The sequence below is a fragment of the Halichondria panicea genome, chromosome 5 (genome assembly GCF_963675165.1).
Source record: "Halichondria panicea chromosome 5, odHalPani1.1, whole genome shotgun sequence".
Classification (NCBI taxonomy): domain Eukaryota; kingdom Metazoa; phylum Porifera; class Demospongiae; order Suberitida; family Halichondriidae; genus Halichondria; species Halichondria panicea.
This window is the reverse complement of record NC_087381.1, coordinates 4,884,318-4,909,039: the sequence shown is the minus strand read 5'-3', so window position 1 is coordinate 4,909,039 and position 24,722 is coordinate 4,884,318. Positions and strand designations below refer to the sequence as shown.

The 24,722-nt window shown below is 40.6% G+C and overlaps 2 protein-coding genes and 1 long non-coding RNA gene across 4 annotated transcripts; 2 read left to right on the top strand and 1 right to left on the bottom strand.

Moving 5' to 3' along the window:
• Positions 1 to 2,908: 2,908 nt before the first annotated feature.
• On the top strand, positions 2,909 to 3,750 carry LOC135336120 (uncharacterized). Its single transcript, XR_010394728.1, has 2 exons — positions 2,909 to 3,128; positions 3,306 to 3,750. It is a non-coding gene; the product is annotated as an uncharacterized LOC135336120 (long non-coding RNA).
• A 10,318-nt stretch (positions 3,751 to 14,068) lies between these two features.
• Positions 14,069 to 18,233, top strand: LOC135335995 (L-gulonolactone oxidase-like). The gene is made up of 6 exons (XM_064531743.1): positions 14,069 to 14,299; positions 14,429 to 14,761; positions 16,093 to 16,172; positions 16,303 to 16,602; positions 16,913 to 17,176; positions 17,723 to 18,233. The coding sequence occupies exons 1-6, from the start codon at positions 14,176 to 14,178 to the stop codon at positions 18,032 to 18,034; spliced, it is 1,413 nt and encodes a 470-aa protein (XP_064387813.1). The 5' UTR covers positions 14,069 to 14,175; the 3' UTR covers positions 18,035 to 18,233.
• LOC135336018 (armadillo-like helical domain containing protein 1) lies at positions 18,137 to 24,717 on the bottom strand. 2 transcript variants are annotated; one of them, XM_064531783.1, is made up of 13 exons: positions 24,441 to 24,716; positions 24,113 to 24,252; positions 22,976 to 23,044; positions 22,265 to 22,431; positions 21,841 to 21,929; positions 21,314 to 21,506; positions 20,838 to 20,954; positions 20,520 to 20,546; positions 20,266 to 20,314; positions 20,050 to 20,095; positions 19,688 to 19,771; positions 18,889 to 18,966; positions 18,137 to 18,362 (listed from the first exon to the last, which is right to left on the bottom strand). In XM_064531783.1, the coding sequence occupies exons 1-13, from the start codon at positions 24,510 to 24,512 to the stop codon at positions 18,279 to 18,281; spliced, it is 1,215 nt and encodes a 404-aa protein (XP_064387853.1). In that variant the 5' UTR covers positions 24,513 to 24,716; the 3' UTR covers positions 18,137 to 18,278. The 2 variants fall into 2 exon arrangements, with proteins under 2 accessions (XP_064387853.1, XP_064387854.1); XM_064531784.1 differs by lacking the exon at positions 20,520 to 20,546 and having other exon boundaries at positions 24,441 to 24,717.
• Between the last annotated feature and the right edge of the window lie 5 nt (positions 24,718 to 24,722).

Genomic DNA, 24,722 nt, shown 5'->3' with positions numbered 1-24,722 from the left:
AACTGTTTGGTGAGGAGGTTGCCCAGGCTGTGTGTGGGCGAGCCCTGGGTGGGGCTTCCAACAGCTGTGTGGATGGGCTGCATCGCGTGGGTGGGAGGCTGCTGTGTGGGTAGGCTGCATCCCTGTGCAGCTAAGAGCTGTGTCTTACCCAACTGTTTGGTGAGGGGGTTGCCCCGGTTGTGTGTGGGCGAGCCCACTGTGTGGGTAGGCTGCATCCCTGTGCAGCGTGGGTGGGTGGGGCTACGTTGAAGTGAGGTTGCCCAAGCTGTGTCTTACCCGAATTAGCACAGAAAAACTGTTTGGTGAGGGGGTTGCCCAGGTTGTGTGTGGGCAGGCCCTGGGCGGGGCTTCCAACAGCTGTGTGGGTGGGCTGCATCCCTGTGCAGCGGGTGGGTGGGGCTACATTGAAGTGAGGTTGCCCAAGCTGTGCCTTACCCGAATTAGTACAGAAAACCTGTTTGGTGAGGCGGTTGCCCAGGTTGTGTGTGGGCGAGCCCTGCGCGGGGCTTCCAACAGCTGTGTGCATTCTACGTTGGAGTTGCCCTTTTCTTGCAGCTGTTTCTTACCCACAGAAAAACCTTTTTGGTGCCCAGGCTGTGTGTGGGCGAGCTCTGGGCGGGGCTTTTAACAGCTGTGTGGGTGGGCTGCATCCCGTGTGGGCAATCCCTGGGCAGGGTTTCTAACAGCTGTGAGCTACACGTATGTATACTGCGGCGGCTGTGTGTGTACATGTGTATGTGTGGGCAAGCCCTGGGCGGGGATTCCGTGTGGGTGGGCGAGCCCTGGGCGGGGCTGAGCGTGAGGGTACCTGAGGGCTGCTTCCACAGCAGTGAGTGGCCTGTCATCTGGGCTAGCGAGCAACTGCATCCTAAGGTTGAGCCGCTATGCTCGTGCTATAAAGCAGCTATTGTGAGTGTAAGCCACTCACCTATTGTCTGTGGCAAGTCCTGGGTACAAAGGAGCGCTCTGTACCTGATGTAGCTTCCTTTATCTGTTCTTGAGAGAGCGCAGTGGGGCCAATCAAGGAGAGGGAGGGTTGGAGAAGAGGCTAAGCTTGAGACAGTCAGCCAGACTTAACTACATGCAAAGTTGGCCATTAATTACAGAAGCTAGTGTTTTTAGATCATTAGGGACGTGGATGACTGGGTTTCTATCACTGTTGACTTTCTTTGGGTTCCACTGCATGTTGCAGTATATTCGTCACCCACTTAAAAACTACATAATATTATAATTAACCAAAATACAACCTCTCCCATTACATGCACTCAACTCAACCCCCCCCCCCCATACAACCTCTCCCATATACATGCACTCAACTCAATCCCCCCCCACGCGCGCACACAGAGCAATGTTATCATAATGCTGGTGGTCCCCAAACATGGAGGCCATGCACCGAGCTATTGTTCCCTCCTGGATAGACAGACTGCTCGTCCAATATATGCATAGGCATGTAGCAGGGAACTTATATACAGACAAGACATCATAATATGGAGTGTGTGGTATATATATTATAGTCATTTTAGCCCAGTGAGCCTTCAGATAATTTTAGTTCCACTTATAATTTTACTGTCCGCGTCACCATCGTTTAAAATCTGTGATGTACCGTATATAGCGGATAATTTTCGTGGGTCAATATATTCGTGGTTTTCGTGGTTGAAGGTCTGACCACGAATATTTTACCCACGAATGAAGCGACCTTGCCTATATATCTTTACCTGTATTAGTGTAAGCAGCAACCACGAACATATTACCCACGAAATGTCTCAATATTGCTGAACCACGAATATTTTGTCCCCCGAAAATTACCCGCTATATATATACGCAAGAGTAGATAAGAGTAGATAAGAGTAAGAGTGTTGAACTGCTGTACTAATCGTGGAACCGCATTTGCCTTGACATGCATCATCACTGCATGTCGTCACTATTCAATTAACGAGTGCTGTTAAGTAAACTGTGGTCTGTGGTTTGTAGCACTGAACTGTGCAATCACAGCATGTGCGGTTTCTGGGAAGTGTTGCTAACATAACCATAGATTGAAGTGCATAACTAATCAGTACTGATTACTATCAAGTGATGACGCAGGAGTAGGAAATTGCTGTTGCTAGCAGTTCAACACTCTTACTCTTATCTACTCTTGATATACAGTATATTACAGCATGCAGACAATAATTCATCACATGCATGCTAGTCAATCCCAGGCCGAGTTTTCGCTTTTAGTTCAAGCTGAGCAATATAATTATACTATACCTTCCAAAGCATGGAGGTGCTGCATGATATATATCGTGCCTTTGTGAGCATGGAAGCTCATTAGGCTGCATAACATTGCAGGCATGCATCTTCCTATGAAAAGCACGAGGGGTGCTACATGATGGTGGCCTAGCAGGCTACCTTCCAGGATGAGTGCATGGGATTCCAATAGGAAGGTAGCCTGCCTGCTAGACCATATACAGAATGTTATATAGATGCATGTATACATGTTTAAACATAATATTAATTTATCTAGTATTTATAATAAACTATATGAAGCACCATCGGTATATGCAAGCCGCATGCATGCATGCAGTGCTGATGCCTCGGTGGTATAGCTTGTCTATATAATCATATATAGACAGTATATAGGTTGCATATAATAGATCTATTATAGCACTGCAGGCTCATTCTTATACAGTATATCCCTTCCTGAAAGCACCTGGGGTGAATGCATGCATATGCTGCATGCTGCCTCGGTGGAAGCTTCTATTATAATAATTTATTAATATTTATTATGTCTATATAATTATAATGCTGGCTATACATAATAGAAGCACTTCATTGCTGTAACTGCATGTCAGCAGCCATATAGGCCGTAGTGAATAACCTTGCTTGCACATGCGCACCAAGGCATAAATCTACTATAAAAAAGGTTGCCTTTTTAGTTTTTTAAGAGAGTGAAAAATTGGGCAGCTTATATAATTGATCTACTAGGACAATGAAAGCAGTTATTTTTGCCACTCTAATTGTTCTTAAGCTGATCATAAGCAGCGCTAGTGCTCCAGCTGAACTTGAATCTGAAGAGAGTATAGTGGTGGCTCTAGAGAAGGCTTTAATGCAAGCTGCTCATGTCAATGAAGATGCTGAAGAAAACAGTGGTAATGCATGAATGTCATACATTCGTTTGTAAAATGAGCAAAGTATATATTAATATATATAATAATTTATTTTTATTTTTATAGCAAATAATTATGAGTATACGAATATACTGCATAATTATAAAAATTCTATATATATATATATACATATAATTTCCTCCTCTTTATCTGTTGTAGGCATGACGGTCCATTTCGCCTATTATGGTTTAACCTGTACCAGCCATCTCAACCCCAGTGTTACAAGAATTAGCACCAACTGGGCCAAACAGCAGTGTGATGGGCGAATGAGCTGCTCTGGAGCTATATCTGTTTTCGGTCTCACAGATCCTTACCCTGGTTGCCGTAAGGACTTCATTGTCGTTGCAGGATGCCCCAATGGGCACGTCCTAGCTAACCACTTGTCAAGTGAGGCTCATGGGAAATTATTTTCCCTGAGTTGTTATACTGAGTAGCTGCATAGCTGTGTAGCTCATGCAATGAACTGATATATAGATCTGTAAGACAACTGTGTAACATTTACTATATAGCTTTAGTTAGCCATGCAGTTAGAGATGCATATTAATTTAGTGTTGAATTTGTTACTGACATGTCTATACGTGTTATTTGCATTTGATTCCCAGAAGATGATGATTCTATTTGTATATAGTAAGAAGTACTGTTATGCATGCATGTAGGAGCCTGTGCGCTATAAAATGCATGCATATGCAGGCTAGCTTTTTAGAGTTTCTCTGAGTGAGAGTCTTGAGCCTTAAACGAGCATGTTGGCTTTAATTACTATAGCTTTCAGTGCTCAGAACCCATTCATATACACATCGTATTATTAATAATTTTTTATTGTTGGTGTACTCGGATGGACTCCAGCAATAAAACATGTGATTGTGGCTATATATAGGTGTGTTTTAAAAGATTTAGTGCTGTCATATGATCTCTAGCCTCATGTACAGCATGCATGCCGTTTTTAATTGTACAGCGACGTGTTTTATACCTGGCTACATTCTCAATACAATTGGTTCGACTTTGTATCGCCATAACAAAATAATTTAATGCTGTCACATGATCTTCATGCAGCCAATCAGCTAATTTAAAGAAATCTGCTTTATCAATAAAGTGTTACTTTTTTCATGCAATACAAACAAACTATTTATAATTTTAGGCATCAATGTCCATTTTGGTAAAGTACACACATATACACGCCCACGTATATGAAGCTTTATAGCCTAGCTAGCTAGCTGTGGCCCTCTATATGGTGTTGTCGAGAAGGCTTGCACACTAGTCTGAAACCAGAAGAGGCTCTCATCTACCTCCATGCATATGATGGTTGGATGGTCGTGATTTATTGAACTGTACAAATGAGAGCTTCTTCTGGCTTCAGACTATACGTAGTGTGCATGTGCAAGCCTTCTCGACAACACCGTAGAGGGCCACAGCTAGCCAGCAAGTCTTCTCGACAACGCAATAGAGAGCATAAGCCACAGCTTCACAGGAGACAAGTATTTGTTAAAATTAATACGGAAAGAAACTAGTTTAAAGTAAAAAAACTAGTTTACGGTATAATTTTACAAAGGTTTACCGAGTCACCCAGATTCTGGGTGACTCAGTTCGTGCATGTTGTGCCACAAATCTGAAAATCCGAAATGCCTAAAAAAATTAATAGGAAATGAAGAGCATTATGGTGGTGGCACTGTGGTGTGTCTGGAATTCGCACTCTCATATATAATTGAAATGCGCGTGTGTGTGCGTGTCATCTTAAGACCACAACAGCAATTAGAACACTTGTGCTGTATATATGCTGCCCCAAGCTAGATCTACCACTGGGTCTATAGACTATACTATAGTATAGTTGAAGAGCTGTCAGCCTGGTTTTTCATTATCAAATTGCCAATGTGAGCTGCATTTCAGCCTGCTCTATAAATGCCGGCTGAAGAGGAGACCCATGCATGTAAGTCCATGTGCACATTGATTTATACTTTAGCACTCTTCACAGTCTTGCAGCTGTAGATCTGCAGAGATGATTCATTATAATTTTATTACCGGATTTTACTGAATCTGAAGCTGGCCCACAGCAAAATGTACCAATACCAACTAGAAAAACATTTGCAATGTGAAAAATTGCTAGGATTGGCCAGGGGAACCACAAAAAAGCGTGGAAACAAGAAATCCGACGAGAGCATAACTCCAATCCGTTACAACGTCAATCACATGTACTGGTTGTTTTCCCGGCCAATAATTATAATATAAATACGCAATTTTACTGGTGGGGTGATGACCAATCCTTTTATTATACATCCATTTTAGAATGTGCGCATATAATTATGATGATTTGTGATGAATTGATGTTCCTAATACATGCAGTGTTGAGAACAGGTATACACACAGTCCATCCATGCGTAGTAACATGCACGGACCGTACTGGTGACCTGATGTGGTGGATGGAAGCTGGTAGAGATGGACCTGGAACACAGTCTATATACTATGTATTGTACATGTTTATGACGTTGTAACGGATTGGAGTTATGCTCTCGTCGGATTTCTTGTTTCCACGCTTTTTTGTGGTTCCCCTGGCCAATCCTAGCAATTTTTCACATTGCAAATGTTTTTCTAGTTGGATTCCCTTTCTTTTTCAATACAAGTGGAACGTCAAGAGGCAGTACAGAAGTTCAAGAAGAGAAGACAGGACTAATCAGATATCTTCTCGAATATCTCTGGACTAATAATTATACTGAGTAATATTGCTTGATATTATGTTGAATTTGTGAATCAGTATTAAATGACAGCCATTTTAAGAGCATGATATATATAGCCAGTGCATATAGCATGCTTGTCAGAGAAAGGGAGCTAGAGCTGAACAGTGTGAAGAAAAGCAACACCTCCAGGCTCTGGAAAAGCACTGCACTGATTTTAGGTGCACGGTTTCTTAGCCACGCCTATCTGCAATTGCTGAGTCATTAAAGATGGCGGAATTGTCTAGGTAAGAGAAATAGAGAGACTGAGAGGTCATCTGCCTCGTGGAAGCAATCGCAAATCTGAAGAAGCGCTTTGTAATCCAGGTTGTAGCCGTTTGGAAACCCTGTGCAGAATGTCCTGGAGAGGGCTGTACTTGGAGTAAATGCTGGGCAAGAAACTTACTCACTTACTTACTTACTTACTTAGTCAGTCAGACAAAGAGCGGTGAAACGTCGAAATAGTGCAATTTTTAAAATGACAATATTCATACATTTAAAATGTTCATGGATTATGAAATGAGAGATACAAAGAGAGTAAAGGCTAAATAAATTATCTGTCCATTCAGTTTCTTGATGTGGCCTTTCCCTGCAGAGATAGAACAGTTTGAACATGAGTCAAATTAATTGAAATATTGCTAAACACGGGCAAACCCACTGCCAATCCTATGTAAAACTAGCCTCGATCCCAGGCCGAGTTTTCGCTTTTATAACGGTTAGGCGAACAAAAACCGTTATAAAAGCGAAAACTCGGCCTGGGATCGAGGCTAATGTAAAACCTACTGGTTTTACTAATCAACAACTGCATGGAGAGTACTGAAAATCTAGATATATATACACAGGCGCGCATCATTATAATTATGCAACTATAATTAATATAATTTGATGAGCGTGATAGATGCACCGATCACTGTTGATGGCAAGAAGTATACCAGTGCTTGGATGCTATCTCTTATGTACCGATGTTAGCCACGATCCCAGGCCGCACTTCACTCAGGGAAGTGGCTGTGAAGGCCGGTGAAGGAGGCTAGTATCGATGTATGCTCTCACGTTACTTGTACTTGTAGCTTTGCACGCTGTATTCTAAAGACACAGCTGTTGTGTCTGAGCAGTTACTCCACATATTCTCTGGCCTTGGTACGCCATCTGTCATTCAAAGTGATAAGTGATATGCATGGGTTCCGAGTTTATCGGGGCAGTAGAAAGGGTGGGTGGGAAAAAAAATATTCCTTATCAAGAGGAGTTAAGTGGCATATTATGTGGCAGAGAATTGGAGACTGGTTCAGCATCAGGCTGTTTCTCGGTCAACAATTTTATATATATCGTTTTAAATGACCAGGCAGTGTATGTCGTAACCAAACTACCCCTATAGAGCCTATACTTTCCACAAACATGACGAATATCTACTAGTCCATGTGATTACTTGCCACCTCAGTGAAATCAGATAGAAGCTCACTGGGGTAATTACTATACAGAATCTACATTAAAGCTATACTCCGTATAATCAAGACAGCATGAATGGACTGAATTGGGGCTTGAACTTTGTACCTACCGATAGAGATTGGCCAAGTTATGATTTAGCCGTAAACTGTTATACGCTTACCTTAAGTGGTTTTCAGTAATACTATTGCCAAAACTTCACGTACATTAGTTGACGTAAGCTAAACCAAATAGCATGAAAAACTACAACAACATCTGGTCTATATAGAATCTTCTGTTCCAAAATTTAAGCTTTGTCCCTTGCTCTATAGTCAGTATTGTGGTTTACTTATATAAACTGTTACACTTATCTCAAGTGGATTTTTTGCAATTTACTATTAATTTTGCCACAAAACTTCTCCAAGTGAGCTGCAAAGGGCATGCAGTATACTTATAATGGCAACCATGCATAAGAATTATAACTATTATATGCATGTACAATTATAATAATTATGTACTTTCTTCAGAGATGCATATATTCGTTTCCTCTTCAGGCTCAGTATATATAATAATGGCTTTCATGCACATGCAGGATGAAAGATCTCATTGCACTCTTTGAGACAAGATAAAGTCAAAATGAGGACAGAGTGTGCGGTTGAATGAGGAGGTTGAATACAACTGGGTATACAGAGCATCTCCCTGTCTATATATATACCAAATCATGCAACACTGGTTTGTCAATGGTCTGTCCATGCATTAAACAATACTGTATAAGCAATGTAGACATCTTTATGCAGAGGCATACAGTAATACTATAATTATAGACTATCGTTAATCCAGCCACCCTTGTGCAGCTTCGCTGGAATATCGAGGTGGCCGCATTTCAGAAAATAGCCACAGCTAAAAACTATCAGATCTAATGACTAATTTTGCAGTTTTTATTTTAAGTGTAATCTTGCCAAACCATACCCAAAACGTCATATCCGGCCATAATAAACATTAAAAACCTAGTTTGGGGTAGCCAGTACTGTATGCATGGCCAGTATATATATAATTATACGGAATAGCGAGTGGCCGCATTTCAGGGCGAGTTTTTTGCAGTAAAAATCTAGCTAGCAATCTGTGCTAAATTAAATGGCCGGTATATAATTATTGAGGTGGCCGTACTTAGTCAGAGAGCATGGAATAGCGAGAGTTTATACTGAGAATGAGACCATGTACAAACAAGATGCTCATAGATCATTCACCCCATGCGTTGGTTGAGCTTCATTGCAAAGCGGAAAAACGGATACAGTATAACTTTTATCGTAATGACTTTATTATAATAATTAGGGAATGATCGTGAATTGGGAACGATCGTAAATCTATAAAGCAACGATTATAGTTGTTTTTTGTCGCCTTAGAAGATCGCCTACAAGTTTCAATTATAACTATGGACAGTCTCGATCATTAGCAGTTAAAGTGGTTCATGATTTAAAGTGTATATAGTTTGCTTAAACAGCTCGTTTTTGTGTCCACACACACACTTACACCAATATTGGGACACAACTCAACGTCCCTGATGATGTCATATCGAGACACCACCATTTTGACCAGGGGCGTAGCAAGCAAATTTAAAGTGGTCAGGCCAACAGGTCAACTGTTTTTCTAGTCTTGAAACTTTCGCATACAGCGGTAACTAAAAAAAGGTCAATCACTTTTCCTCGGCCTTACCGATCAGCATGCACAATAATTATATTGACGACCTTCACCAGGAAACGATCATGGGATTTTTCAATAATGACGACCATTACCTACTCAGCTACAAAAAGTGCCAGTCAGGCCAGCATGCAGCCTGACCGCTTGGTAAGGCCTTGTTGGTGAGTGCATTAATCTATATCTGATTCATGCAGCTCTTATAGTAATGTGCCCAATATAAGGTTGTACCCCTGCGTACTGCGCACACACGAACGGGGTAATTATTGTATAGTATTTTCGTCACCTAGCTTATACATACATACATACATGCATGCACTCAAATATGCAATTTTATTTTTTGAGGTATATTGTTTTGGGAGAATTCCTCGCTACAACTTGAATCCACGCAACGTAGCTGATACTATACATGCACCGTCACCCTAACATGTCACAGAACACAGATTCCATTGATTGTGACTGTTCATGACGTTGATACAGAAGTAAATCTATGTTCTCACCATGAGATACCAGCACAGACTAGGTACACCTTGTAGCAAGAAATTTTCGCGTGTGCAAATTTTCGCTATTTGGCTTTGATTGAGCAAATGTTTTGTTGTTGGACAGTTTATTGAGTGTACTTATGTACGTACGTCTGTGTATACATGTTTCAAAACCACATTATTCTTTATGGTGCACACCTGTTGTATATTTCTAAAAGCGTGTTACCTAGAATTGTGTGTGTGGCCTTGGAGTAGACACACACAGAGCCCTCAGCAGAAAATTGCTCATGGGTTCTAATATTCGCGGTTGAATGCCAGAAAACCATACCCACCAATGTGAAATACCAGTGGGTGGGAGTTTATCCCGGTTTTAATTTCCCTGTTAACTTCTATGCCCACGAAAAACTCAAAATTTTGCACCTCACGAACATTTCCCGCTATACGGTATATAGTAGAATATTTTGCTGGTGAATATAACCTTCACGAATGAGCCAAATCAGCAGAAAATGTTACCCCTTGTAATCTAACTATTGCGTTTTGGCAAGGATAGGGTGTATTTGCTAGTAATAATTAATTTTAGGTTTTGCGATTTTATTGTTGCAAATTGATCAACCCTCACATAAATGTTTGAAACACATCAGAATCTAGTAATGGAATTATATACTGCCTTCCGTTATGGACTTGATGGTATGCTCGTACAACGTTGACTATAATAAATATTACCCACTATAATTATTACCACTAAAATAATTATATACAGCAGCTATATAGGGGTTGGTAGATTATATGCCCGAGATATTACCTAAGACTAGTATGTACTTATCTCCAATTCTATACGTTCTTGTCAAAGCATTTGTAGTAATTATAATGACTCTTTAGTCCTGGAATTGTATAACACTACTCTACTGCTTCCATGGCAATTGAATGTATGATAGTGTATATATAAATATCACACGTGATGATTAATACCTGATACACTCTCCCACACTTTTCCTTGCTACCCACTCAGAAAACAGATCCTGGACATTAAGCGGTCTGGCGTGCTGAAATGTTTGGACACAAACAATTGATACTAACACTGACCAGTATGTGCATGTATTTAACTTATATACATGTGCATGTAGTTCTGTATGCACGTGATGTTGAACTTGGTGACTACACCTCACACATTTGACTATAATGATTACGTATGTGTATTATTACTGTCAGAATTTTGTATTTTGGCTTGTGACAGGTGCTGATAAAGTTAAGGTAATGACATTAAGGTAATGACATTCATTGACTTCCATTTAAAGTTATGTTCTAGTATACCTTGAATCCACTTTCCCCTCAAAGCTAGCAATTCATATTGTTGCCCCTGTTGGCCATTCCAATGATCCATCTGTTATACAAACACTTATTGTTGTACTTATAGCAGAAAATGCTGTAATTTATCTGGTAAACAAGAGATTGATGTAGAGTGACTTTGCACGTATGAGTATACCCTTCGAATTCCAATCGCACCAATGCTATAAAATAATATTGGCACAGTATACATTCATGCATTTTTTATGTGGATGAGATCTTACTTTATCTACATATAATTAAGCAGTCTACTCTTGCAGATCTAACAACAGTTCTTGTCGCAATTTCCTGGATGCACCCTGGATGAGAATGCATGATTTTGAGAAGCTGTGAGTGTTGAATGTATGAAGGACGGACGGCATTGATATTTAATTTGACGCTGGGTTGGTGGATCCGCTATATTGCCATTGACAACTCTCCTGGTTCTCTGCTAGGACTGTCTACATCATCTTTTAGCTGGCTTAGAGGCTTGGATTTCCTCCTGAGAGGCTCAAGTTTTCTTGGAATAATTATATAGAAAGACACAATGGTTTCGTGGGCCATGGGATCGAAGCTATAGTTGGCCAGCTGACATGATATATACCTCTTCAATATTTGAAGTTCGCGTGCAGTTGGAGGTAAACACGTGGGCATGGTAATATTCGGACGTATACGTGATTTCGTAAAATACTGAACCCAAAATAAGCTATTATGTGCTGTGGATTTTTATTTTGGGCTCAGTATTTTACTGAATGCACCTATCAATGATATGCCCCACCCCAATGATATGCCCCAGCATCATATTCGTCCACACAATGACCCTGACATTTGGAGCAGGCAACATTTTTGGTGATTAACGTACCAAGTGATAGAACAGAGCATCGCCTACACAATGATACGCTTAGTGTTCACCTACCTAGTTTCATACCCGAGTTATGCGCGCTAGAAACTGGAAGCCGTAAATGTAGTATCGAGAAAAACGCCTCTCAAAGATTGCTCAATTAGGAAAAATAAGGTAATAGCGAAAGTTTGGATGAGGCGATTCGATGGAAAGAGCTGGATTTAGAGCATCAGATTTTACAGAGAGGTAGTAGAAGGACTGTAGATACTAATATTTGAGATTTAACACTGTAGGCACAAATTTAGCTATAGCTCAATACTAAATTCTGCTCCAAATGTCTGGTTTTCCCAGAGCCTGTCACAATTGACTCCATAGGTAGGTACACACACAGCACATGTACACACTGGGGGGGTAGGTACACACACATGTACACACTGAGGGGTAGGTACACACACATGTACACACTGAGGGGAGTAGGTACACACTGAGGGGAGTAGGTACACACTGAGGGGAGTAGGTACACACTGAGGGGAGTAGGTACACACTGAGGGGAGTTGGTACACACTGAGGGGAGTAGGTACACACTGAGGGGGGTTGGTACACACTGAGGGGGGTTGGTACACACTGAGGGGAGTAGGTACACACTGAGGGGGGTTGGTACACACTGAGGGGAGTAGGTACACACTGAGGGGGGCTGGTACACACACACGTACACACTGAGGGCCGGGGGTTGGTACACACACATGTACACACTGAGGGCCGGGGGTTGGTACACACACATGTGGGTCATTCCAAGTGAGATCAACACACAAAATGCACGCCCCCCTCAAATTATCCCGAAACTCGGTACATTCATAGTATGCATAAAGTTATCGAACCACAAGAATTTTTGGGGTCACTTATTGCATGCCTTCTGAGATACAAGGTGCCAAAGTTGTGACTTTCATGCAAAATTTTGTCTACCTTCTGTTACAAAGTGTTCCATATCTTTGGAACAGCTTGCTTTATAAGGGTGGATACTGCTAGTGACGGATTCAGTCCGAGATATAGAATGGAATGTGCGTGGGAGTCGCATACTCCTCTTCATACACTCCTGGCGTAGATTATGAACAATATAGGGGGCCAAGTATAGCACCCCTGAAGGAACATTGTCCGAATCAGATGTGACCCCGTCACACAGGACCCGCTGCTTACAATTAAGCAGGAAACCTCTGATTCATTCTAGCAAGTCACCCCTTATACCAATTAATGTGGTCCAATTTGAGTAGTAGACGTCGATCATGTGGTATAGGTACAGTGTCGAATGCTTTTGAAAAATCTAGGTATACGAGGTGTGTGCTGCCCTAGCTTATTACCCGAGGCGCGTGTGGGCGGCCACGGGTATAGTAGTATGTTGGTCTGTTTGTTTGTTTGTTTGTTTGTCACAGGTATATCTACTCACCTGGATGCCACATCACTGCGTTTACAGCATAGATAGCCTTCACACAACAATATCTTGATTTAAATAGTGGCAGATTTTGCTGTTAAAGCTTCTTTGTCGAGCAAAAGCTAAGAAGCTTGAATAAGCTTGTGACTAGATCTGCTTACCTGGATGCTCTAGCACTACGTTTACAGCATGAGTAGCCTCCACACAACAAGTTAGTACTTTTGATAGTGACAGCTTTCGGTGTTAAAGCTCCTTTGTCTAATAAAAGCGAGCAAAATGTAGCTTGAACAGAACTTGCACATGCGTTACTTATAACTGAAGTGATCCTGTACCAAAAAAACGATGGAACAGGGTCACTAAAGTAGAAAGCTGTATATACCAGGAACAATGGAACAGGGTCACTAAAGTAGAAGCTTGAATTATAGCTCCTGCTGCTGACTGGGATCCTACTCTATGCAGAACCTGGAGCCATACTTCTCTGAGACTCCAGGCTTCTTTACTGTGATCCTAATCCATAGTGCATATATCTATAGTACCACTACCTGTTCTCAAATGTTTCAGCATGCCTCCAGTCTGGTTTAGTTTTATTGCTCCTGAGTTGCTGTGCAAGTCATACATGATAACAACATCACTATATGCACTGCATTATATTTCTGGTTTCTTTTTAATCATGTCACCATGTACCAGCCGAGGGTTTGCACTTTAGTGCTCTAGTTATCGAGTGTTTTTGCCCATTGTGCTTTATATACATGCGCTTGAGTTTTTAGCCTCTTTATATAGTCACTATAAAACTGCACCAACAAAACTCGGAGGACTTACACTTATGTCTCAGAGGGGATTCAATTGAACCCAAAGAACCCCCTCTGGATCACCACTGCCTTGTATAGCATAATTATGGCATTTTGCCATTCTATATACTTTTAGCTATACCCTATTTGTACCTATAAAGTCTTTTCCTGTTATCATTATAACAAGGCTTTATAGGAAATATTTGCTTGGCTTCTTCAAAGAAAATTGTGTAATAATTATTGCTTCCTCTATTTTGATCATATCCTGTTTCTTTATAAAACTGTGCAAAGTCTGGCCAGTAGATCTAGTCTATATTTCAGTCTATAGCAGTGGTTATAGGCACAATCTGAAGATGGGATGTGGGAAAAAATGCTTTTACTGTGCTATTGTAGTGGCTGTAGTGGCATGGATATTTAATGCTTATCCATGGCAATGGTGGAAAAGAGAGTATAATATTGTGCCTCCAGTCAGTTATGGTAAGCCAAATACACTATAATTATAGATCTACTATAATAATCAGTATTACTTATTATTATTATAGCTTGCTGTGTTATACTGTGTATAAATTAATAGTAAAACCTTATATCAGTAGTATAACTCTGCAGATGGAAGAATACGTTTTGACCTTGACAACCTCCAGACGCCATGCTCGGAGGACGAAATTCAGACCATAGTTGAGAAGGCTTACAATGAAAATCAGCGGATTCGAGTGGTAGCTGATGGGCACTCTTGGTCACTTATCGCTCAAACCCAAGACATAATGGTTTCTTTGGCCAACTACACTGGAGTAGATTTTAAAAATCAAAACCCAAATGAAGTTACGGTTAACGCTGGAACATCTTTGAGGAATATTAGCCTTGAACTTGATAAAAATAATCTTGCTATGATTCAACTTGGATCAGTGGCTGGTCAGTCCATTGCCGGAGCCATCTCTACAGGTATATATAATTAATAGTATGGCTAAGAGTGCTATTAATCCCTTATAATTGCACGAGTAGCCATATACTATTGATTTCTAATCGTGTATAATTATATGATGAAGTTCTCTGCAGTTTTTATTAATATTTTCAGCCACGGCCGCTATTCAAAAACAATATATTGTTATTGACAGCGTGAAATTACTTGACAGGTAATTGTACGATGTCAATGACAACGTGTAATTACTGGACCGGATGTGATACGGGATTAATTGCTGTACACTCTCCAGTCACTAATAGCACATACGATTATAGAAGATAAGCGGCATTTTGCCATGACTGTATGTAATAACTATTTCCAAGAATTATTTTTAACTTGTGATGTTCTATTATTATACCTATAGGGAGGGTTAGAGTTATAGGGTTAGAGTTATAGGGTTAGAGTTTAGGAAATTGTCTTTTTCATTAGTATTCAAAGCGCTTCCCTATTCAGGTAAATTCCACAGCTGCAATGTGCATGCTAATTAAATTATAATGTTACCATGGGATTCTTATCTGATCTACCCTATAAGAATTGTTTCCTTAATCTGATCTACCAAATCATAACAAGTATATCCTGTTTCCTTGTTAATCCATTCCAGTTCATATACCATATAGTGCGACATTTTCGCTGTTTTGTGGGTTAGCAATCCTACACGAAAATTGTTTTAATTATCTGCTCTAACGTGCAAAGATTGGCTTCACGTAAGCAGTCAACCGACGAAATTTATTCAACGAAATACTTTTAGAGGCCATTCCACAAAATTTAAGTGCCTCGAAAATTTCGTGCTATATATATATACGTATAGCTAGCTATAATTATAATTATTATACATATTCAGGGGCGGACCCACAGGAATTATGAAAAGGGGGGGCAGTTTGAAGACTAAAAAAAGGTCAACAGTTTTGGTGTAACTTTTTATCATGGATTGATTGATGACATGCAGTATGACATACATATAGTTTGCTATAGCAAGAGATAGCAGAAATGGAGGAAATCTTGCTCTTTAGCTTCAAAAGTCTTCAACTAGAGATCAGTCTGCTATTCTGCATGCTGCAATAATTGATTGCTGCTCTAAGCCACACCCACTTCGTGAGCCAGAAGGGGGGGGGGGCACATGCCCCTTGTGCCCATGCAGCACTAGATCTGCCACTGCATAATTATATAGATCTAAGTCCAATGGCATGCATCCTCTATATACACTGGCCCCTATTATACACTCATACATTGCGCAGATTCAAAAATTGTTTGCACATTAATCATAATTATTCTGGAAATAAATATTGTGTGTTCAAGTGATCATCATAATTAGGTACCCACGGTACCGGACTGACTATTGGCAATATAGCATCTCTGGTCACTAAGCTAAGGTTCATTTCTGGAACTGGTCAGGTGAGACTTTCACTGTTACGGTATACATAGCTTTTTTTGAGTGATGCATGCATGGATTGCACATGCAGACTATAAATAAGTCTGAATCAAACCGAATTTCATGTTGTATAATTATAATGATGATCTATAGATTGTTGAGCTGGCTAAAGGAGACGAAAGGTTTGAAGCAGCACAAGTTAACATAGGCCTCTTTGGTGTTTTGTCAAAGGTGACGATTAAAGTTAAGCCCAAGTTCAATCTGAAAGAAACGAGGACACGCCATAAGCTGGATTGGTGCATCGAAAATCTTTCCAAATTGGCCAGTGATTCTGACTACGTTTACGTCAAGTTTTGGGTGGAGTTTCAGAATAACTTTTGTATTCTGTTTCAAACGGGAGAAACTACAGATAACATAACAGGTGCACCTAGTGACATCCTGAGCTTTCTTACGGTAAGGATCCAAAATAATTGTGTCTGCACTATATCTATACCATTGCTAAAGTATAAGGTCATAACAATGGAATTCACCTGGCCAATCGTGATAAGTTCATTGCATTAATTTTACTATCCTTGCATGCATGCAAAAGCCCTGTTAGAGCTAGAGGCAGTGCATGTCAATCCCCTATAGGTTATGCATGCATAATAATTGTAAACTTGATCTGTGTTAACCTATAATTTTATATGGTATTGTACATTTAATGTGATTACGTATGTAAGAGTGACATGCATGCACTTAGTGTCTCGAATGTATTGTATTGCAGTACTACGCGTTTGCAGTTGTCACAAAGATCACCTACGTAATCCCGTCAAAAACTAAATTCTTGATGCTTTTAGTCAACTGGATAGGTTTTGGTTTCAACACTGTCAGAGTCGACAACAGCTACCTCATCCTAAACGACTACTTCGAACTGCCAGTTCATCAGGAAGGTGAGATTCTGGTGGATTTTAAGGATAGCGTGGAAGCATTGGAAGCGGTTCGTGATGTGGTGATTGAAGGAAACTTTCCTGTCAACTACATCACCGAGGTAAAAGAGGCAATATGAAAACAAGATGCCTATATAATGTTCTGTACAATTTATTTAGCCTATATAATTATTACTTGCCACACCATACATAACCATGCACACTGTATTTCCTCAATTATAGTCGCTGTATGTATATAATATATAAATATCAAGCGCTGCATGGCTTGATCAACGCAGTTCTTGTTTGAACGCCCGGCCCTGCATGGAACCTTTTGTAAGGCCACAATGAGACTGTATAGTTCTTGCCATGCAAAGGCTGCTGTAAATTAGATGTGGGTGCATGGGAGCATTGTTCGTGTAACATCATCATGAATTTCATTAAAGGCATTCAACATGCGCTGCCTCAATTTTTTCATTGAATAATTAGCAATGCAGTGCTTTAACACGATGCAGTCGGTAGACGGACGAAAAACAACAGTGTCTCATAATTTGCATGGGGTGGCCTAAATAAAATTAATGCCCAGGCGAGTAAATCGATTGTGCATGTACAATTCAGCCAAGGCATACACACAAGCATGTACAGACACTCATTCATCGTCACTGTAGGTACGTTTTGTAGCCGGGGATGAGATATGGCTGAGCCCCAGCTACAACATGCCATCTGGAATATGTGCTATCACTCTAACCATCTACGCACCATCAGAAACGGTTGAGAGATACTTCACAGCAGTCTATGATGCAACCAAGAAATTAAACGCACGTTTTCACTGGGGAAAGCATTTTTATGCTAAACGGGATGAGCTCAATCTGTTATACCCAAAGATGGCAGATTTCGAAGAACTCCGGTTGGAATACGATCCAAAAGGCATATTCATAAATGATTTTATTCGTGATACCTTTAAGTTCAAAGAAGACTAAGTGAGTGGAAGATGATATGCATGTAGGTAGTTTTGTGAACGCTAATAGACTATGCTCATAGGAAGAGGCATCTAGATATACATAGTATATGTAGCAGAGGAATTCAGTAATTAACACTATATAGAATTGACAAAAGTGTGTAAAAGTGGCATACATGCATGTACAGATAAAAAAATTATGCTTTTTTTGATTACACAAAGTGGATATAAATGAGTGATAATTATGCCGTTTATAATTATAATCATTATTGGGCCTCTTGGTTGAGTGAAGCCACTAGAACGTCAATTTGTGCCGGGGAGATGCTGTTATGGAGCTCCTCAGGATTGCACTGTATATAGAGAAACGGTACATGCATGTGAAACTTCAACGATGCATGTACATAATTAACATGTACATAATTATAGTACACTGTACATTGTAAGGCTTCTGTTTACCTTCCACTTTTTCAAAGGTTTCATACATAATGGGGGAACTTTCAAATATTCCTACCTATTATACGTATACAACTAGGTATTAGGTATACACTTACTACAAACTAGAGTACCAATATCACATGATAAATTCCCACACGGCAAACATTTTCCTGGGTTCTAATATTTGCGTTTCAATGCCAGGAAACCATACCCACCAATAGCTTTTGTGTGAAATACCGGCAAGGGCTCTGCAGCCAAATAGCAAACATTTCCCGCTATAACGGTAACGACTCTATATAGAATGTATACCACCAACATGCATACTGGAAGATATGTACATGCATGTACCATTCAAATTTAGACTGCCAAACAACAGACTACTAATTATACGTGACACAATAATTCGTACACATAGTTACTAATAAAGGTACACACACTCACTATAAACTTTTGAAAGAAATCATCCTCCATTACAGACAGCACTTGTTCTCTGACTGCATCAACTTTGTCCACAAATACCTGATCAACATGCATCAAGTCTTTAGACTCTTGTGTAACATTAAAGATAACTGTAATTCAGAGCGCTATACATGTACATGTACTACAGAATGTGAATAAGCAGTTCTGCATTACCCACTCTCCATAATTATACAGTACATGTAATAATTATTATGCCTCGGTGCGCATGCGCAAGCGAGGTATACGGTAGTGTGTCTGTGTGTGTGTGTGTGTGTGTGTGTGTAGACTGCTACAGCTGCTCAAGGATGAATCAAGTGCAAGTAAGAGTTTCTATAGGCTTCTAGTCATGTTTACATTCGTGGATTTGCAAAATAATGCTTTGTTCTCGAGTTATGCCTAGTTTTACTTACTTGGAATGCCATTGCAGCCTTTTCAGAAGAGCACGTAGCCAAACTTGTTTACCGAATGTTGCTACTCTACTTAGTAGTTAGCTCTGCACTAGAACGCTAGCTATTGGTAGCTGCAAGAGTGAGAAGAGAGCTGCAAGGCCGGCTCTGCAGACGGCAGCCAGGCTTGAACTTTTGGCATCAATCGTTTTTAACAACAATCACGGTCAATCATTACCCACTCTTTGAGTTTGCATGCATGATTAATTTGTGGACTGAATAAAAGCTATTAGTAGCTTTATGTTATGTAGCTTTGGCATCTCCACCGAGGCATCAGCACCTGCGGTGCTTTCATTATACATGTACCAGTGGCCCACATGACTGTAAATCCTTACTTTTAGAGCCATTGAAGACTGCCTCTGTGAGTCTTTGTGTGCAGTATTGCCCATTGCACACAGCAAGTGTGGAACCACTCTCATCTACACAGACACAGACAAAAGTAGAGCGTGGTGAGCTAATAATTATACCGATAATCCTCTGGACGTGTACAACGGAACTTCTGAAAAGAGCATTGTACATATCCCTACAAAGACAGTGCTTCCACCCCCCCCCCCCCTCCCTATACAGCAGTGTAGAAAACCTCAGAATAAAGGACAACCTCACCAACCTATTTATATACGTATACAGGGGCCTTTGATTTAGAATTTTACTGGAACTCATAATTATAACACCAGTACAATATGATATGCACGCATACCTCAATCAATTTGCCAGCGTAGTCATTGCTCTTGTCTGCCAGCACCCTATGGAAACAACAAGAAGGTATACGTATAGTATATGAATCAAGCATGTATGCTAATTAATTGATGAGGGTGTACCAGCCTTTTGAGAAAAAATGACTTATCAGTAATTAGGAGTGGGCGTGGGTATGGGGATGGCTCATGAATGTAAGTCTCATGCACCCGTCTCTCACCTCACCACTTTGGCTGCTCCAGCTTGCTGCACGTGCACAGAGAGAGGGGCTGTGAAGGATCAGTGAGGATTAGTACAATTATGTTGCGATCGCCCTATTGATGATCATGATGTATGTAAATGTTTTAACACAGGGACACTTACTGCCACAAAGTGTATTCTATACCAGTTAATAGGCTGCTCATCTTGTAATGCATTTCGGCTTTAAATTGCTGCCTATTATAGCAGGTAAATGTACATGTATAATGTACATACCTTGAGTCTTGGCTTTGTCATCATCATCTGTATATACATTAAAGGAGATGCCTAATTCACTGACTAACTGATTTACTCAACCGTGACCTCAACAATAATTAGTACAAACAACACGGCACACATTTTTTTGCTATGAGACTTCCAAAAAGTGCTACAGTATTCTACCCATTCTATACTCTATTCTGCACAATAAACAATTTTTGTATAGATACACAAGTCCTGGAGTAGATCTATTTTTGATCAAGTGAAGCTACGAAGAACAAAGTAACGAAGTATTGAACAATCAGACTCTTTAGCTTAAGAGATGTGGATACTCACCAGCTAGGGCTGCTGGCACTGGTCTGTCATCACTGGCCTTGAGAATTCCCACCAGACGCATGAGAATCAAGTGCTGCACATCCTCGTAGGAGACGAGGGTCTTCAATAACTCAGTGGCTGGAAGAGAGGGAAACAATTAACAGTTCCACTCTATAATGTTGCAGGTTGCGTACATTCGTAAGCTATTTTTAAAATTGAAGATCGCTCTCTACCATATTTTTCAATGTTTCAAATTAAGGTTATCAGAGCATAATAATAATATATAGCTAGTACAGATCAATATAATACATGCAGTGAAGCCTCACACGTAAACAGACGAACAGTGGCTGTATATAGAGGTATAGGGTTGAATGAAACGCACTCTATTGAGACGTTGGGGCCCATTTTATTAACCTGCATGGCATTATGATCGAGGGTGGTGACCATGCAGCTTTATAGAGTCACCAGGTTTCAAGAACTGCATAAACCATCCTCACCTTCAAACTGCACTTCTAGATGCAGGCTCTGCAGCAGCTCCAGCACAGGGTCCACTATAGTGGGAGAAGCCACTCCCATTGATGGCTGTATCAGTCGCAGAGTGTAGGCGGCCATACGTTGGGCCTCACTGGATGCGGAGGAGAGGAGGGCCACTAAAGCATTGTACACCTGGCTCTGATAGCGAGGATTGCCCTGGGGGGAGGGGGAGTTGAAACACAATGTGGCGATTATGTGTACTACATAGTGTACATTAGCCAAGCTCCTACGCAGCTTCACTGGAAAAAATTCCTTTATTCTAGCAATTAATAAGGAGTGGAAGTAGGGGGGGGGGGACGAGGCTAAATAGACCAAGTATAGTAAATGATATTTAGAATGTTAAATTTGTAGTCCTAAAAGAGTCGTCTAACCATAATTATAAGTAATAGGTAGTGTGCTTTAGGGAAAATAGAATCCTAGGCCACCACACATAATTATAGCTACATGTACATGTCTACAGTGTATACACAGCTTCCCCTTATGCACTCACTGCTGAGAGCTGGTGCAAGAGGTGCCTGGCCTCTTCCTGAGTCACCTCTGACTGGGACAGTGCCAGACACTCGGCTATCAGCTTCACACCTACAGTGGGAGCATGTGATTATACAAAACATTCTGTAAACTCACAAAGCCTGGGTACGGAAATAAATGCATACAGTCATAGCAAATTTCTTGCTATAAATCAACACAATTATTATAGTATATACTAATATTACAATTACGACCACACTGTACAGGCAGCTATAGTAGCCTATTATCATCTGCATAGAGGACAATTATTATAATTAGTGTACATGTATCTACGTAGCTTTCTCGCTAAAAATCGATACTTGTATGCGTGCATAATAAATACACAGAAAGCTAGATTTGAGATGTCTTTCTCTGCAGTATAACTATTCATGAATAAAAGCTCTCACCATAACTCTCACAGAGCAGCTCCTTGTACTGCCGCCCCTTGTTAGCGATGGCGGAGAGCAATCGTATGGACTCGGTCTTGGCCGGCTCGCGTGCTGTCATCAGTCCCACTATCTCCAACACTGTCAACATGCCACCTACCTCTAGGAACTCTGTCAGGAAGTGTTGCCTGCATGGGGAAGGGGGGGGGGGCAAGGTAGGTAAGAAAGTATCAGTGATGAGAGCCTCGAGTAGACAACAATTATTATAATAAAGGACTAGAGACACTTTGGGAGCAGACATTTGGTGGTAACAGGTTTACTATAGAGGGCTATGCTTTTGTAGGAGGTTAAATAACAGACACATTTGGTATGTGCCATGAAGTGCTTTAATTAGTGGGAGATTAAATGTTGCTACGTACAGTACTAATAGTATGGGAGGTGATCACCGCCAAAATTAGCAGTAAAAAAATGATGCTGTTTTTTTACAGAGGTGTGTTTTAAAACATGGTGCTGTTTTTTACGGAGGGTTTTAAAAAAATGGTGCTGTTTTTTTACAGAGGTGTGTTTTAAAAAATTAATGATGCTGTTTTTTTACAGAGGGTTATGTATGTAAAAAAACAGTATCATTTTTTAAAACATACCTCTGTAAAAAAAACACCACCTAGGGTCTAAGAAAACATTCATAAAATCTTTTTGTAGGCAAGTGCAAGTGCAAAACAATTGAAACCTTACCCACTAGTTGCTGAGATGAATATGGTGATAGCCTTCAACTGCAGATCAAGACAAGTACCCATCAGGTACCTACGTGTACGTATGTATAGAGAGATTAAGGATGAGAATGATAAACGTATACTTTTATGTACACAAGGTGTTATAACTATAATAACTAGAGCACTAAAGTGCAAACCCTCGGCCAGCTGGTGACATGATTAAGAAACCAGAAGAGTGATATAATGCAGTGCATGTAGTGATGTATGACTGAGCTGTCTAGCATGCACAGCAACTCAGGAGCAATAAAACTAAACCAGATGCTGAGTTTTAGCTTGGAGTCTCAGAGAAGTATGGCTCCAGGAGTATAGTAGCAGTCTGCTACAGAGACAGCAAGCCAGTCACAATTCTAGCTTTCTATTTTAGCGACCCTTTTCCATTGTTCCTGGTACGGGATCACTTCAGCTGTAAATACGTAGGGTGCCTCGAATAAAGGCCGTGTGTAGTTAGCTAGCTGCCAACGTGTAAGTTAGCTTTTGCTCGCTTTTATTCGACAACGAAGCTTTAACATCCAAATTTAAAACTACTACCTTGTTGTGTTGAGGCTATCTATGGCATAAACACAGTGCTATCGCATCCAAGTGAGTAGACTCAGAATACACAGACAGACAGACAGACTGACAGACTGATTGACTACTATAACCCGTGGCGCGCCTCGGGTTAATAATTAGTACCTACAGGAATTCATGCACTCCTGGTACCTACAATGTACAAAAATTTAATTCATACAAAAATTATCGTTATTTTCTTTTGGCTTATGCACTTGTCAATCTCAATCTAATGCCACCCCCCCCCTACCGGGGATAGGTGGGGATTAGACCAATCACATGATCTAATCTCCCTACCTTTGGGCTATATGTTAATGGTCTAATCCCTTCCTAGTACAACATGGGGGTTATGTGGGGATTAGACATTTACATGTAAGTCCCCTAGGTAGGGAGACAATTTCAACTAATCCCCACCTATCCCCGGTAGGGGGGAGGGCATTAGTTTGACAAGTGCATTACAAAGCCAAAAAATAAGTACCCGCAGAAAAATTATTGGCTACATAATAGTCATCTATTACCCTCAATGAATTAATAGCTCTTGGTTTCCACTTACGATATCCTTAGCCATGCAGTGAGTCTGGCCAGAAACAGACTTGCACAGTCGCAGAACCGCTCCTCCAGCTCTGGTCCAGTCTTGTCCTCACATTGAAGCACCACACCTCGTAGGATGGACTCACGAACCAACGTAGAGCCCTATTAAATTATCACAACCCAATAAACGATTTCATAGATAAAAAGTGAAGGTTATTCTACTGCACTGATACGTACCATGAACTAGTAACACGTAACGGTATAGGGTGTATGCATATAGATACAGTATAAACTTCCATGTAGCTATTGGTAGGAGGTCGTATTACATGTACATAGCACTGTAAACCAACCTTGTCCCACTTCCTGAGCATATTCCTCACATCATCAATGGTGGTACTCATCTCAGTGGAAACACTGGGCATGCGCAGTAGACTCAATTTAGGGATAAATTCAACCCAAGTCGTCCTAGATCCTGTGTGCTTATTCTTGTGTATATACAGTACTGCTAATAACTAGCTCTTTTCTGAGTTGCTCCTTGGCCTTGTGCAAAATAAATCCAATCTGCAGGTTCTAGATGAAACGCACTAGCAACATTCATCATGCATTCATTAGCGATTTATTATCAGCGATCT